Source organism: Stenella coeruleoalba (genome assembly GCF_951394435.1).
Source record: "Stenella coeruleoalba genome assembly, chromosome: 9".
NCBI classification, from domain to species: domain Eukaryota; kingdom Metazoa; phylum Chordata; class Mammalia; order Artiodactyla; family Delphinidae; genus Stenella; species Stenella coeruleoalba.
Genome location: NC_137155.1, coordinates 76,971,486 through 76,986,019, shown reverse-complemented (window position 1 = coordinate 76,986,019; position 14,534 = coordinate 76,971,486). Strand labels below are relative to the sequence as shown.

The following is a 14,534-nucleotide window of genomic DNA, read 5'->3' as shown; positions in this document are numbered from 1 at the left end:
AGTTTCGGGGAACAATGAATTTCAAGAAATGGAGGGGGCTATAAAGGAAAATAAAAGGGAACAGATGTAAATAAGAGGTGCTGCAAGAAGATGGAAGAAACATGCTAATTTCATACAAAAAAATAGGTAAACTTGTCCTAAAGAAAAGAGCCAGAAAGCTGCTCATGGAGGAGAAAAAGAGAGGTCAGCTAAGGCAGTAAAGGGAGAGAAGAAATAAAAAGAATGAATCCAATTAACCCTTTATCAGACCCCAGGGGAGAACGGCAAGAGAGGAGGGAAAACGGTAGAAGGAAAAAATAGAGTCTAAAGAAAATCCCATTTTATTAGTAAATTCACATCAAGTAGGGGGATCTCCAGTAAAAGTAGGACTATGGAGTATAAATAATAACAGAAAACCATAAGGACAGATTTACAGGCCATGGGGTCTGAAGAAAGGACTGGATTAAAATATGAGTTTATTTTGTTCAAAAGAAACATGTCATTCATTGCAGAATGTATTTAAACTGGAGTGTTATTATCTAACGCAAGTCTCATCCCCTGATACAAAGGTCCTGAAACAGCTACACCGAGGTCTGCTGTCAGAGGACTTCAGGACAGTGAACTAAAAGCACCACAACGACAATGATAACAAGTCAGAGTTGAGTGAAGGGTATACTTACAGGCAACAATATTTATGTATCGGTTCTTGTGCTTATTGTCAGGGTGATTGGAGCTGTCTGCTGTGATACCTAAATCAACAGTACAGCTCTGCACCTCCTGTAAAGAAATTGTACGCATAACGTTTTAACACACATCCTTTCAAACAAAGTGCCTTCAAATATACTACAGAAGACAAAAACAAAACAATCTATCCAAAAATTTTTTTTTATATGTTACAACTATTTCTTGGCTAAAAGAAAATGCAGTGAAATAATGCCTTACCTGGTAAAACTCTTTCAGTGTCTAATGAGGGAATGAATGCCAAAAAAGTAAAGAAATCAAATTCCACAGCACACGACAAATGAGAAAAGAAAGTGTTCATATTAGGTTTACAATGGAAAACCATGATCATGCAATAAATACATTTGTCAAATACTAACAAAACAGAATGTTTCAAACAGTTGCATGCAAATCAAAACTTCTAACAGCTGGGAACCTTAACATTATGTAAAAGGAAAAAAACACCACTTTTGAAAGGGGACAGTGGTATAATAATATGATGACTTTTTAAAATGCTGATGAGAAAACCCACATACTTGATGACACATTTTAACATACTAGGCAGATTTACTAATATTCAAATATAATTGTATTTGATCATGATAGAACTATTTAAAACTGAATTAGTAGTACATTTTTTTTGTTTGTTTATTTTGAGTAATTTTAAAGAGTAAACAGTTTCCTATTAGGTGGTCTGTAGAGTTGTCAAAACATTAGAAATCTCCTGAAATTTTTTTTTATCATATATACTATGTCTTTTGAAACAACATTTAGATAGTACTACTTTCTACATATTTAATTAGTAGACCTCTTTTTAATTAAAATAAAACTTCAATGGGTAGAGAAAAATTATTTCTGCCATTTCTCTTTTAAAATGAATTAAAATCCTTCCCAGGGATGTCTTCTATCTAAATATATTAGTTTGGAATTTACAATTATTTAGTACATATTAAGGTAATGACATGAAAGCTTTATAATTTTTGAGAAAGTATGTAACTTAAATATAAATCTGATTCATCAGCAAAATGGCTCAGCCTTTCACTAAACAAGCTTTTAAGGCCTCTTCTGGAGCAAGTCATTCTGACTCTAGATTTAAAAACAATTTAATATATGAACCACTGAAAAGGTGAAGCATTATTAGTTATTAAGCTAATTACTAAGTTAATGAAAAGTTTTCTTTAATCAGACTATGAGTTAAACCAATGGAATTAAGAAAATACTTCTTGAGTAAAAATGTGAGGTTATTTTATTAATTTAATCATTATGAACTGCTTAATAATATTCAAAATGATTTTATAGTGAAAACTGTGAATCTGCCTTTGTATATATGCTTATCAGCAACTTTTACAATAAACTGTCTATTTTTCCTTATGGCTTTTTTTTTTCTTCTTTTTAAAATTTATTTATTTTTGGCTGCGTTGGGTCTTTGTTGCTGCACATGGGCTTTCCCTAGTTGCCGTGAGCGGGGGCTACTCTTTGTCGCGGTGTGTGGGCTTCTCATTGCAGTGGCTTCTCTTGTTGCAGAGCACAGTCTCTAGGTATGCAGACTTCAGTAGTTGTGGCTCGCGGGCTCTAGAGCGCAGGCTCAGGAGCTGTGGCGCACGGGCTTAGTTGCTCCACAGCATGTGGGATCTTCCTGGACCAGGGCTCGAACCCGTGTCTCCTGCGTTGGCAGGCGGATTCTTAACCACTGCACCACCAGGGAAGCCCCTCCTTATGGCTTTTAACATCTGGAAGATTAGACACATCCTTAGCATATTCTCCCTTTTGCAACTATGATTTTGTTTGATGGATGCCTGATAGTTTCTACAAGTTAATACCGCACCACCCAATACCCTCTATTATGGTAGGAAAAAATAATTTGATGTTTTAAAAATATAGTTCTTCATATTATTCCACTTTACTTCGTAGTCACTTCACACTGCTTTCTTATTCAATGTAGCTATGACTTAGACTTCTTTTAAGATTAAATTAGCTGATTTCTACTGTTTTTAATTTAGTGAAAACATATATTTCATTTCTCTTTCCTTTGGTTTCTTAAAGCTTTCTAATCTCTGGCATTTTCCTTCCATAAACACGTTCTTGTTGATCTGATTCGTGGGGAGCAGTTTCTGCGTATATTAGGGATGGTGGTGTATCCTCTGATCAGGATCAGACCTCAAAGGGCTCCAAAGAGGGAGGTCAATTGAGCACTTGGGGCTGAGGTAAGGAGGCAAAAAAGCAATGTGATGCTTCCTAAAGGGGAGAGGCTGGGGAGGGGGTGGGGATCCCTCAATTCCTAGAATGGAAAGGACATGAGTGTTAAGTTTGAATCCCAACCCTGCTATTTATTAGTTGTTAATTAACTTCTGTGGAAGTTGATTTCATCAGCAATATGAATAGAAATAAAAACAAATAACTTCCAGAGTTGGGTGACGGTTGAATGTAGAAGCATCTAGTACGATGATCGGCATATTAGGGAGCGCTCAACAAGAGTAACTTTATGTTTCGTGGTTATTATTGCTAACGGTTGGTTTATGGCGCCCTATTTTGGAAAAGCTCTTTAACTGACAGCTCAGTGGGCCATGATAAATTTGCAGTAAATTTCTCTGCCCCTACCATCTAAGAGTGTTTTACAGAATGATACTAGAAAAATTTTCACTGATTGTGAAGTTCAAATGTTTTTTAGAAATGCATATTTTCTTGAGAAGATGGGGTTTTACCTTCTTGTATAATATTTATTATGCCTTGTATAATAAATGCTTCTGCATTTACACTGTTGTAGTCCTTACAATTAAGAACTTGTATGTACTTTGGCTAAAAATTATGAAATTTACTAGTTTACTATAATTTATATAATTTAGGAAATTAAAAGGAATCAGTGTTACTAGTTCAGATTTAAAAAAGAATACTAGAGCTCTGAGTTTATGGGAGAGAATTAACAATGTTTTTGTTTTTTCCACTTTTACAACTTGAATTTTAAAATGGAAAACCAATTTTCTAAATTGTATGATAAACATAATACATATCTTAAACACATAATTGATTATGGAACTAATAATCTTGCTAGAAGTGAAAATGGTTTCAATGTCAAGAAATAGCCTATTGCTGAATTTTAAAAATTTACTATTTTCCATATTATTTAAAATAGACATATTAAAATCATACCTCAAATTCTTCAGTAAACCCACTACTTGCATGTAAGTCTGCAACATGCTTTGGAAAGTGCTTTACTGGAATTGCTCCAACATCATCTAAGTGAATAAAAAAATCATGTTGGAAAGGATAATTTAACAGAAATAAATGTGCCTCTCATTTATAGAGATTTATAAAGAGGCTTCTTCTAAAACAACTTCAAAGTTCACTTATTCCTATAATCCCGACTGAATTTATGTTCAAAGAAACATTCAGCAACAATTATCAATTTTCTCTATATTTACTTTCAATCATAACCTGCATTTTAGAATTCCGATTTGATCAGGAATCTCTCTTCCTTTCATACTCTAAAGAGAAACTTAATTTTCAATGTTAAGTTATAAATAATATCACAGCCTCACTTCTTATCAATGGACTGCATCTCTTTATGGATAACTTTCTTTAACATGAGTGGGAGTTGCCTGCAAATTCTGGGGAAAAAATGCAGAAATAATATATTTTCAATTTTATCCTGGACTAAACATAATATATCATGCAATTTCAGTTTTATAAAATTGTGCAGTTTAATGCCTCTCCGTTAAATAGTCAGATGTTTACATTTGAAAACATTTTTTCCTTCTTTCTATAAATAATAGAAAACATTTATATGCAGACTATCATTAAGGATAATGTCAAAAACCTTTGGGACTTTTAATCTGTAAAATTTCAAGAATTCTAACTTGAAAATATGCTATGTAAACAAAGTCATTGGATCTGTTAATTAATTGTGAAGGGGCCAACTTATTTTACCTGGTTCTGTTTTTTTTTTTTTTTTTCCTGGAAAGACTTTCTTAGATTAAACATATTACTAGTTCACAGTGTGCAATTTCACAATTTCCTTCCTCTGACAAGGAAACATCAAACACATTTCACTAGAACCAGTTATCTACATCAACAGATGTTCAGCATCTAGGCCATTTAATATTTTTAAGCTTCAGTTGCCAAGAATTTGTTGATTTAAAAAAAATTAGAATCCATCTGTTCTCTTTTAGATGAGTATACCTGAATACTAAAATTGAATTAGCGAGTTAACCTTAAGAAACACTAGACAAAGGTGTAATTTCACCTTCACACCTACAGAAGGATCTTGCCTAGAAGTAGCTTTTATAATTAGACAAGAAAACAGAAATAACTTGTCACATCTAAATCGTTAGTTCTCCTAGTAAAGCTTCGTCAAAACCACGGATATTATCCTGCACAGCTAACCTCTTTCCACAAGCAAACTGACTACTTCTCATTTGCCATCATGTCTTTTGGTAATTCTTTTACGAATTGGTCTGCAAGTAAAAGGAGGAGATGCCCTTGAGCACCTTTCTTCTAAGAAGTAGAACAGGGGATTCTGGATTTCCTGGACAACCTGATTTTGGATTATTTTATTTACTGTTAATAATAAACTGTGTTGGACTTTGGATAATGGTATAGTTAATTTGCATACCCATGCTGACAGGATATGTAGAAGAGGTATGTTTGAAAGTGAAGGGAACTAAACACAATAGATCACCAAGAGCAACTGGTCTCAAAATTCTAAATATGTTAATGAGAAATTGTGCTGTACTAAAAGAAAGAATTTTAATATAAACTAGAAAAACAAAACAGTGGTGGTTAAAGACACAGAGTTGATAGAGTTGATAAAAGAGGTAAAGGAGCAAAACACTTCTTATTCCTATGCCTGCTGCAAATTACAAGGAAAATGCTTCTCTTCTTTATTTTTGTTTTTGAAATCATGAGACTTCAGGAGATAACTTCATGTAGAATTTGAGCCTCAAGCAATAACATCTGGCATCTCAGACAATTTAAAAAGAGGCTTCTGTACAAAGATGTAGAGTGGAATGTTTCCATTTGCTTTCCCTGGTTTGGTGACTCTCCGTGTCCTCGTCTCGTCCTCTGTCCTCCAGTTCTGCTTCCTTAATTCGCACATTTCTAGTAAACTTTTTTTTTTATTATTGTTAGCACTTTTCATTCTGAAATGTTATAAAATGTTAATTCATAAGTGTCTGTGACCTTAGTTACAGTGTGAACTCTAGGGTCAGTAAGGGTCTTAAAATGACCCTGGTTAATTCTTGAATATTGTTAACTAGGTAAGTTCTGATAAAACAGTTGATGTTTTCCCACGGATACAACTGACATTTTCACTTAAAGTATTTCCGGCAACCACGCATTCTTTGTGCTCAAGTTTTTCTTGTACCCTCACCATTTTAAAATTTCTTTTTTTTCCCGTAATGTAGTTAAGAAACCTTTTCTCACATACACTCAGATAATCAGAAGGGAACTAAACGTTATCTTTACTTTTGTGGGTTTTGTCCTGTCCATCCTTACTGCAATGATTTAGTCTGACTTTTGTTGTTTAGGTTTCCATTAAAGGAATGCAAATGACTGAAAGTCAGCATTATTCCTTACTGATATTTTATTGCTATAAATATTTATGTTCTTTAACATATAACATCTGAACAGCTATAAATTATTTTGCCACATTACCTGTATGGTTAAGACTGTTCAAAACATTTTTTTATTAATTACTTTAAAAAATTAATTAATTAATTAATTTATTGACTGTTTGGGTCTTCATTTCTCTAGTTGTGGTGAGCGGGAGCTACTCTTCATTGTGGTGCGTGGGTTTCTCATTGCAGTGGCTACTCTTGTTGTGGAGCACGGGCTCTAGGCGCGTGGGCTCAGTAGTTGTGGCTCACGGGCTCTAGAGCGCAGGCTCAGCAGTTGTGGCGCACGGGCTTAGTTGCTCTGCGGCATGTGGGATCTTCCTGGACCAGGGCTCGAACCCGTGTCCCCTGCATTGGCAGGCAGATTCTTAACCATTGTGCCACCAGGGAAGTCCCAAGAATGTTCAAAATTAACAAGAACGAGTTATAAACCTGAATGCCTGATACATAATATTTTGGGCAACACAAACATTTAACTAATCTACATTATAGCCATTTGCAAAGTACTCCAATAAGGAAAAACCTTCCAACATCACGCTTTTCATTTAACATCTACCAGCTACTCAGGGTCACACTTTAAGCTATTACCTGAAATTGGAAAGATAGGTGTTGGAGGTGTGGATATTACTCGAGGGGATGTACTGTCCTCTAAGTAAAAGTGTGCAGTCTGGAAACATTTCCTGGAAAGAAAAGAAAGCAATTTATACTACTAGCTGGCATGGTCAGCAAGACAACTTCCAAGATGCTTAAAGATTATGACAGAAATCTCCAGAATTAAAACATAAGTGGAAATCATCTACTTATCACCTACTTTTACAAAACACCGTTATTAGAGAATTTTATAGCCTCCAAATTTATCTCAGCTTTACCTGTACCAGATGAAGAAGACTGAGCAGATATCAGACATGGTAGAAGCAGAGATGACACTTGAACTTGGCAGTTGGTGCCAAGGAGTCGGACACCTCCATGCCCTAGTTACTCTTCCACTGTTGTCGTATACCAGGATGTCTTGCCATCTTGGACAGGACCAGAGTGGAAAAGAAAGCCTGTCCAAAGCTATTTTCACTCAATATTTAAGGGACTGTGCCGTTCTGAGGATATTCAGCTGCTAGCAAAAGGCATCAAGCTGTGACCACATAGAAATGAAATTCTAGTGTGGTAACATTTTGATGAAAAAAGAAGGCAGCTTTATATTATAAGTATGATAATGCAGTAATAACAAAACGAGGTGAGGAAATAGTGAGCATATAACCAAAAACAGGGGTGATTTTCTCTCCAACAGATGCTAGCCTTGATGAGAGTTTTGAGAATGAATATATTTGGAATCAACGACAACCGTGACCTAAAATGTCACCTGAATCTATTTTCATTCAGATAATAAGAGTAACATCTCTCACTACAAACAATTGAGAAGAGCAAAGAACCAACTGCTGCTGTAAACTAATGCAAACGGTCCTTAATTTAAAAAATTTTTAAATTAATACTGCTAATGACACTCTTTGATGTGGGTCATTTAATTTATTTGAAGCATTACTCATGAGTGGTTAAGTTTAAATGGAAAGATCTGTTTAGGGGAAAATGCCAATCTCATTTTCCATTTAAAAGATCCAAGCGACAGGATATTTATCCTAATGAGCTTTAACGTAACATTTGTTCTTACATGACACACTTCAATTTGTGATATTTTTTTCAATAATCATTTTCCTGCACAGAATTCTTCAGTGGCTTCCCACTGGAATTACAATGATATTCCATTATTTCAGCAAGGGCTATAAGACCCTCTGCCACCTGGTCCCCTCGAACCCCAGCGGTTTCACCTCCTACAACTCCTACCTGCACCCACTAGGCTCTAGCCCACTGGTTCTTTCTTTCTCCCTCTAAGAAACCCGCCAGGATCATCTCAGGGCCCTGGTTCTTGATGTTCCCTCTGGTCACTTGCCTCTTTCCCATCATTTATGCATTGGCTAAAATGCCACATCCTCTGAGAGTCCTTCTCTGACCACCTGAGCTAAAAGTACCAGCCCTGCCAGCCAAGTCACTATTCTTCCCCCTTTTGTTTGCTTTGTGGCACTTATCACTATCTGAAATACTTTATTTATATATTTGTTTATTCATGTTTCATAATTTTAGTTGGTCCTCCCTCACCAGAATGTAAGCCCCCAAAGGGCAAGGTACTTGTCTTATGGCATTGTTAGTCCTCAGTGCTAAGAATAATGTCTGGCATGTTGTAGGTGCCCTGAAATATTTGCTCAATGAATTCACTGCTATAATTATGAATAGTACAAAATTATATAATGTCACAAGCCAAAAAAAAAAAAATTCAAAGGCGACGATATGCATAGCAAAAAACTAGCCCTCTGCTGTGATGTTATAACCTTTAATAATCAAGCCTGTGAGAGCATAGATAACTGACAGAACACAGGAATGTCTTCAACAGAGAAGAGGTGATGTAGGAGGAAGACGAGTGGATGTAGAATCAACTGCAATGTGGGGTCAAAGGGACCCTGAGCGAGGTTCATATCCTGGAAAGGTGAAAGAGCATGGCAGACTAATGAGAAATGGGAAAGATGAGGGTCACAGGTCTCATGATAAAGAAACTATCCTATTGAAAGTCCACATTTGAGCAGAATTGACACCAGACTGGAGCAGGAACTACAGGGAAAGTGTGGCTTACCTGTGTAACCACAGATGTAGTATTTCCTGACACACTGATATGAAAACACTGGATTTGATACACCTGCTTTTAAGATCACTGAATTAAAACCTCCTTGATTCCTCTAAAATATGGTTACACAAGCCGGTTGAAAGGGTTTCTATTTATTTTTCAATGAATCTTAAAGTTGTAAAATACCTTAAGGGACCTAGTGCAATATCACAGATGATACAAGAGTCCCTTCCCTAGCATCTCTGACATATTAAAAAGACCCAGTTTGAATACCTTCAGTGACAAGGAGCTTACTTCTTTATGAACTATCTTTAGTTACTAGACATTTCTTGTACTAACTCAAAACTCAATCTCTTGTAAGTATCTCCAAATGGTACCCAAAGAGGAGACTCTCCTTTTCCAATGTTATGCCTCCTACTGTTGATATTTTTTTTGTATCGAGCCCCAAATCTATCTCCCTGTTACTTTGACATATTGGCTCTAGTTCTGTGCTTTACAGATTTTTAGATTATAGTACCCCAAATCTTTTAATACCTAAACCCTACCTATCTGTGGTCCAAATCTTTTTTGACTTTTCTCCTTGAAGTTTATATCCAATAACACAAACATGTTGTAGATCATTGAACATGTCTTTTCCTGCTCTAACTCAGTATTTCTCCTCCCTGCTTTAAACATGGTTCTTCTGACCAAAATGCCTCAGTCACTAATGTGCCATGCAAACACTTCCTTTTTAAAGACAACTCAGTGGTTTCCTCCCTGTGAAACAGCCTCTCATTTCCTAAGCAGACTCTCGCACTCCAGTTTCTGTTTCTATTATACCCAACGCAAATCTCCATTCACACTCACCTTAAGACTGCTTTGAAAAGTATGCTTAATTAATCCAAGGATGACCTTCACTTCCTGGACATTATTCTCCATTATTTTATTTTAAATATTTTAATTAATCGGTGGTTATAGTATTTTGCAGTATATTTGTTTTGTGCTTTTATGCTCATTATGTTTTTTTTTTAAAGATGGGGCCATGTCTTTTGATTTATGTAGACTCAATTTTTAATGCAATGCCAGGAGTACAATAGGTATTAAGTGTTGAATGATTAGACAGATTTCCAGTAGTAAGTAAATTCCACCAACCACAAAGTATTCGGCTGCATCCTAGACTCTCTTGCCTACCTGAGCCTCAAATGAGATTAACCTAAAATTTCAAAACATTTGGGAGGGAGAGGTGGAATACATAGCTAGAGAAAAATGAATGGATAGACGGATGGATGGATGGATAGAGGATGTGTCTGAGAGAATGGGAAGAAGGTAGCATCTCTTAGAAGAGGAAAAGGTAAATTAAAACATATTAGTATAGCGGTTTAACATGTTGCTAATATTCATCATAGTATCTGGGTATATACCAGCTCTATACTTTTCAGCTATGTAATCAAACATTCGTTGGTTTTAGAAAATAAGTGGTCTTGTAATGATACTTGCATTAATAAATAACAAAAGAATCTTATAAATCATACCAATAAGCTTAAAAGTGGGAAAAATTAAAATAGTACAGGATAAATTCTGGATGAAGATCATCTGTACATGGCCTAGGTACCCTTTATAGTACAGTCTTACCTAGGAAGTGACATTCTACTTAAAAGGCAGCATGGTACTGGGAGGCCTCCATTCTGGGTTGGTAGCTACTAGTGACCCACAAATTTAAATGTAAGATCAAGAGAGAATTCATATAGCTTCTCTTCCCACTCTCCCCAGCCAGAACAAGTGTGTCTATGGAAAGTTCTGTTCTATATAGCTTTTGATGGAGTGCTGTTTTGTTGAATATAGCCTTGGTATTTTTCAGATTCTAACTATTAAAAAAGCTCTCCAAAATGTACCCTTTGTTGTCTTTAAAAAGAACTTTCTGAAAATATTCCTTATGGAAGTAATTTTGCGTTTTAAAACTTATGATTTGGCTCACGTAAATTATACCTTAAAATATCTGGAAAATAATTTCAAGGCATATTATTTAATGTATGACAAGATTCAATATCTAATGGTCCATCTGTTCTGTATCAGCAGTGAATGTCTTCACGTCTATGTGCTAAGTGTTGATAACTATGTCTCCTGCTAATTTTCAGTCAGCCATGAGGAAAAAAGTGATGACTGTTTTAAACTTATAGACATAGGTCCTATCAATCAATGTTGATCTGATTATTTAATTTACACCTTTTCATCACAGTATTTAGAATTAAAAGCTAGAAATGTGTAATTATGATTCCATTTTTTTGGATCCTTATACAAAAATGAAACAACATTCATCATGCTGTATTCATCACAGAGACCCTAAAGAAAGTCTGACAGCAATCTTAAAGATGATCTTTCCCCGCAAATGGTAAAAAGAGGAAAGTTTCATTCCTAGATGGGTAAGTGACTTGTCCAAGGCCATATAACAAATGTCAGGAAGAACTGGGAAAGGGATCCAGATTTATCACCTCTGATTTGTTCTGTCTTCCTGCTACGACATGCTTCTTCTCAAGGTTTACACAAAACATGAGAGACCGAGTTAGATAAATTAGGCAAAAGAGAGGATTTATTATACCACTTTGCGATTATTTTTTCTCCTCAAGAATTAGGTCAGAAAAGTGTTTTAATATATAAACTGGAAAAACGTATAAGGACCATACACCTATTAGGACTCTTGTTGGTATGCCACTAGATTTTTAAACCTTTCTACAGGCTGTAGTTTCCACAAAGGTCGAAAATGTTTCCATATTGGATAGTGAAACCATATTGCTCACAAATGCAGCTACACTGGAATTTGAATAATTCACACAAACCTTGAAGAATGCACTAACATTGTCATTAAGTCAGCAAATACTACCCCTCGTGTATTCGTGTTACTGATCTAAAAAGTTACATTTGGAAGTGAATCAACTTCAAATGGCTGTGAGTTGGACAGATATGTGAAATTTGTAAATTGGTAAGTAAGAGTAACAAATCTTATCAGGACATTTGACAGTTAGATATAAAATACATACATAAAACCCTAAGAGTGCTTATATTTTATTTAATTAATTAATTTTTTTTTTTTGCGGTACGCAGGCCTCTCACTGCCGTGGCCTCTCCCGCTGCGAAGCACGGGCTCCGGACGCGCAGGCTCAGCGGTCATGGCTCACAGGCCCAGCCACTCCGCGGCATGTGGGATCTTCCCGGACCAGGGCACGAACCCGTATCCCCTACATCGGCAGGCGGACTCTCAACCACTGCGCCACCAGGGAAGCCCGAGTGCTCATATTTTAAACTAACACTCTGTACTCAAGTTACATAAGACCCTGACTGGAATGCCCTTCTCCTTTAGCTCCTGTTTCTGAATCCTATCCAGCTCAAGCCTGACATTTTACATTCACCCTGCCCATTCTGGCTTATCAAGATCCCTTCTTCTCTGACCTCTCTTAGCATTAGAGATTTCAGCTGCCATGCATACACTTTTGTGTAATTTTTTATAAATTTTGCATGGAAAATTCTTTCCCCTCAATAAGCATAAATTTCTTGACAGTGGTGATTCTCATTCATTCATTCATTCCTTCTTTTATACTTTCCCATAGTAGTTCACAGAGTACTAGGCACATGGGAAACAGTCAATAAACATACTAAATATTTTTGAATAAACTGAGAGAATATATTTTGGAATAACACAAAGAGTGGTGATATGAACTTACAGACAGAGGTTGCTAAAAAAAAAGAAACTGATTATAAATCTTCTGAACAAAATTCTCTTTTAAAACAAAAGTATAGAGTACTAAGCTATATCCTTTCTTAGTTTACAGATATGATTCCTTATATCATCATAAAGTCCTTGTTTTCCAACAGACACAGTTATAACAGTTATACTGATTTACATTGTGTCCCTAGTAATCTTATCACTTTGCAGTGTGTTCTGCTTGCTGTAGGATGGGAAGCTTACAGTGGGTACAATTTTCCTTGTCCTTTAAAGGTTTCAAGAGATTATTGATAAGAATGAAGCTATAGCTCATCTTCAAGGCAAATTATAATGAATTTAAAAATCCCATCCATCTTAATATAGTCATTTATTTTCAAATTATATTTTAATGCTTAATTTTTACTTTTGTGCATGGGTTATCATTTTTTGTATTAGTATGCAATTGATATGTATCTTGTACAAAATCCGCTGCTATATATAAAAGTATATTTCACTATATCAAAAACTATGTTTTCTAAAATAATAACTTTTAAAGTTATAACAGCTGGAGCATTTAACTGAGAAGCTTAGATTTATATTAAATGCTATGATAATGTTTGAATGCTAATTAGATGAATATGAAAGTGCAACTGTCAAAATGCTGTATTAAATATTAACTGAAACCAAAGTTCCTCCATTTCGCCTTTAATTGTTTGACAGAAGTATGAAGAACAGTCAAATCTTTTAATATTATGTCTTTGGATTCACAAATTTCACCTTACTCATAGTTACCTGGATAAATTAATGGTAGCTCTCAAGTAAAGGGAATTTTGAATATGCTTTGAAAAGCATTCAGGTAAAACAAAGGCAAAAATCTGAGCTTTATGAAATGCATATCCAAAACAAACACTCAACTTACCTCCAGTAGATGAGAATACCCACAAGAACCACTAGACAGATAAAAGTCAGGGCTGACACGATCACAAGGGGTATAACTGCCTTCTTCTCGGATTCCAACCCCTCAGCTAGACCAATACGAGACTCATGGCTACTATTACTGGCCTCTGTAGTCGGAGAAAATTGAGAAAGTTGATATTTAAGCTTAAGGAAAAGCACATTTTTCAACCGAATAACTGCAATCTTCACTGCTGTTGCTTACCTTTAAAATTTCGACTCTATGAGACAAGCAAGGTCTATGATCATAAGCTAATTTAAGTAACACAAAGCTTAAAAAGTAAGGCAGGCTATCCAGTTGCAAAATAAGTGAGTCATGGGAATGAAATATACAGTGTGGGGAATTCAGTCAATAACTATGTAATATCTTTGTATGGTAACAGATCGTAACTAGACTTATTGTGGTGATCAGTTTGAAATGTACAGAAATATCAAATCACTATGTTGTGTAACAGGGACTAACATAGTGTTATAGATCAATTATACTTCAAAAACAAACGAATAAACTCACAAAAAAAGAGAAAAATAAAGTAAGGCAGCCGATCAGAGCTGAAGAACTATAATATCCCAACAAAGATTGACAACCTAGAGGTGCCATGGCAAGAAGTATAATCTTGCCTTGAAAAGCTTAGTAAAAGGGACATGAAAATATTAAAATAAGAAAACTATTCAGCTTCTAAATAAAATGATCAGGGAAAACAGTGCTACTTACTGAATCACCACATATAATCTTGATTTCCCAAAATTAATTGTAATGGAAATATTTTTAATCCCACAGTTAGGTAAATAATTAGAAGCAATTAATAATTTCATGAAGAGAGGATCTTAGGATAACCCTCCTTACATTAGGATAACCCTTCAATCCAGCAAACTGTTTAACATTTAAATGTAGGTTGCTTTTAAGATGTTATTTTGAATGCCCTTCTTACCA

At 35.4% G+C, this 14,534-nt stretch overlaps 1 protein-coding gene across 2 annotated transcripts in view; it reads right to left on the bottom strand.

The window, feature by feature from the left end:
* Nucleotides 1-14,534, bottom strand: part of PTPRZ1 (protein tyrosine phosphatase receptor type Z1) — a 161,044-nt gene that overhangs the window by 19,524 nt on the left and 126,986 nt on the right. The window contains exons 13-17 of one of the 2 annotated variants that reach the window (XM_079931918.1): nucleotides 13,569-13,713; nucleotides 6,897-6,988; nucleotides 3,847-3,932; nucleotides 922-942; nucleotides 660-756 (exon numbers count right to left, since the gene is read on the bottom strand). In XM_079931918.1, coding sequence (XP_079788044.1) covers nucleotides 660-756; nucleotides 922-942; nucleotides 3,847-3,932; nucleotides 6,897-6,988; nucleotides 13,569-13,713 — 441 coding nt within the window. The remainder of the gene's footprint in view (nucleotides 1-659; nucleotides 757-921; nucleotides 943-3,846; nucleotides 3,933-6,896; nucleotides 6,989-13,568; nucleotides 13,714-14,534) is intronic. The other variant, XM_079931919.1, reaches the window with a different exon arrangement.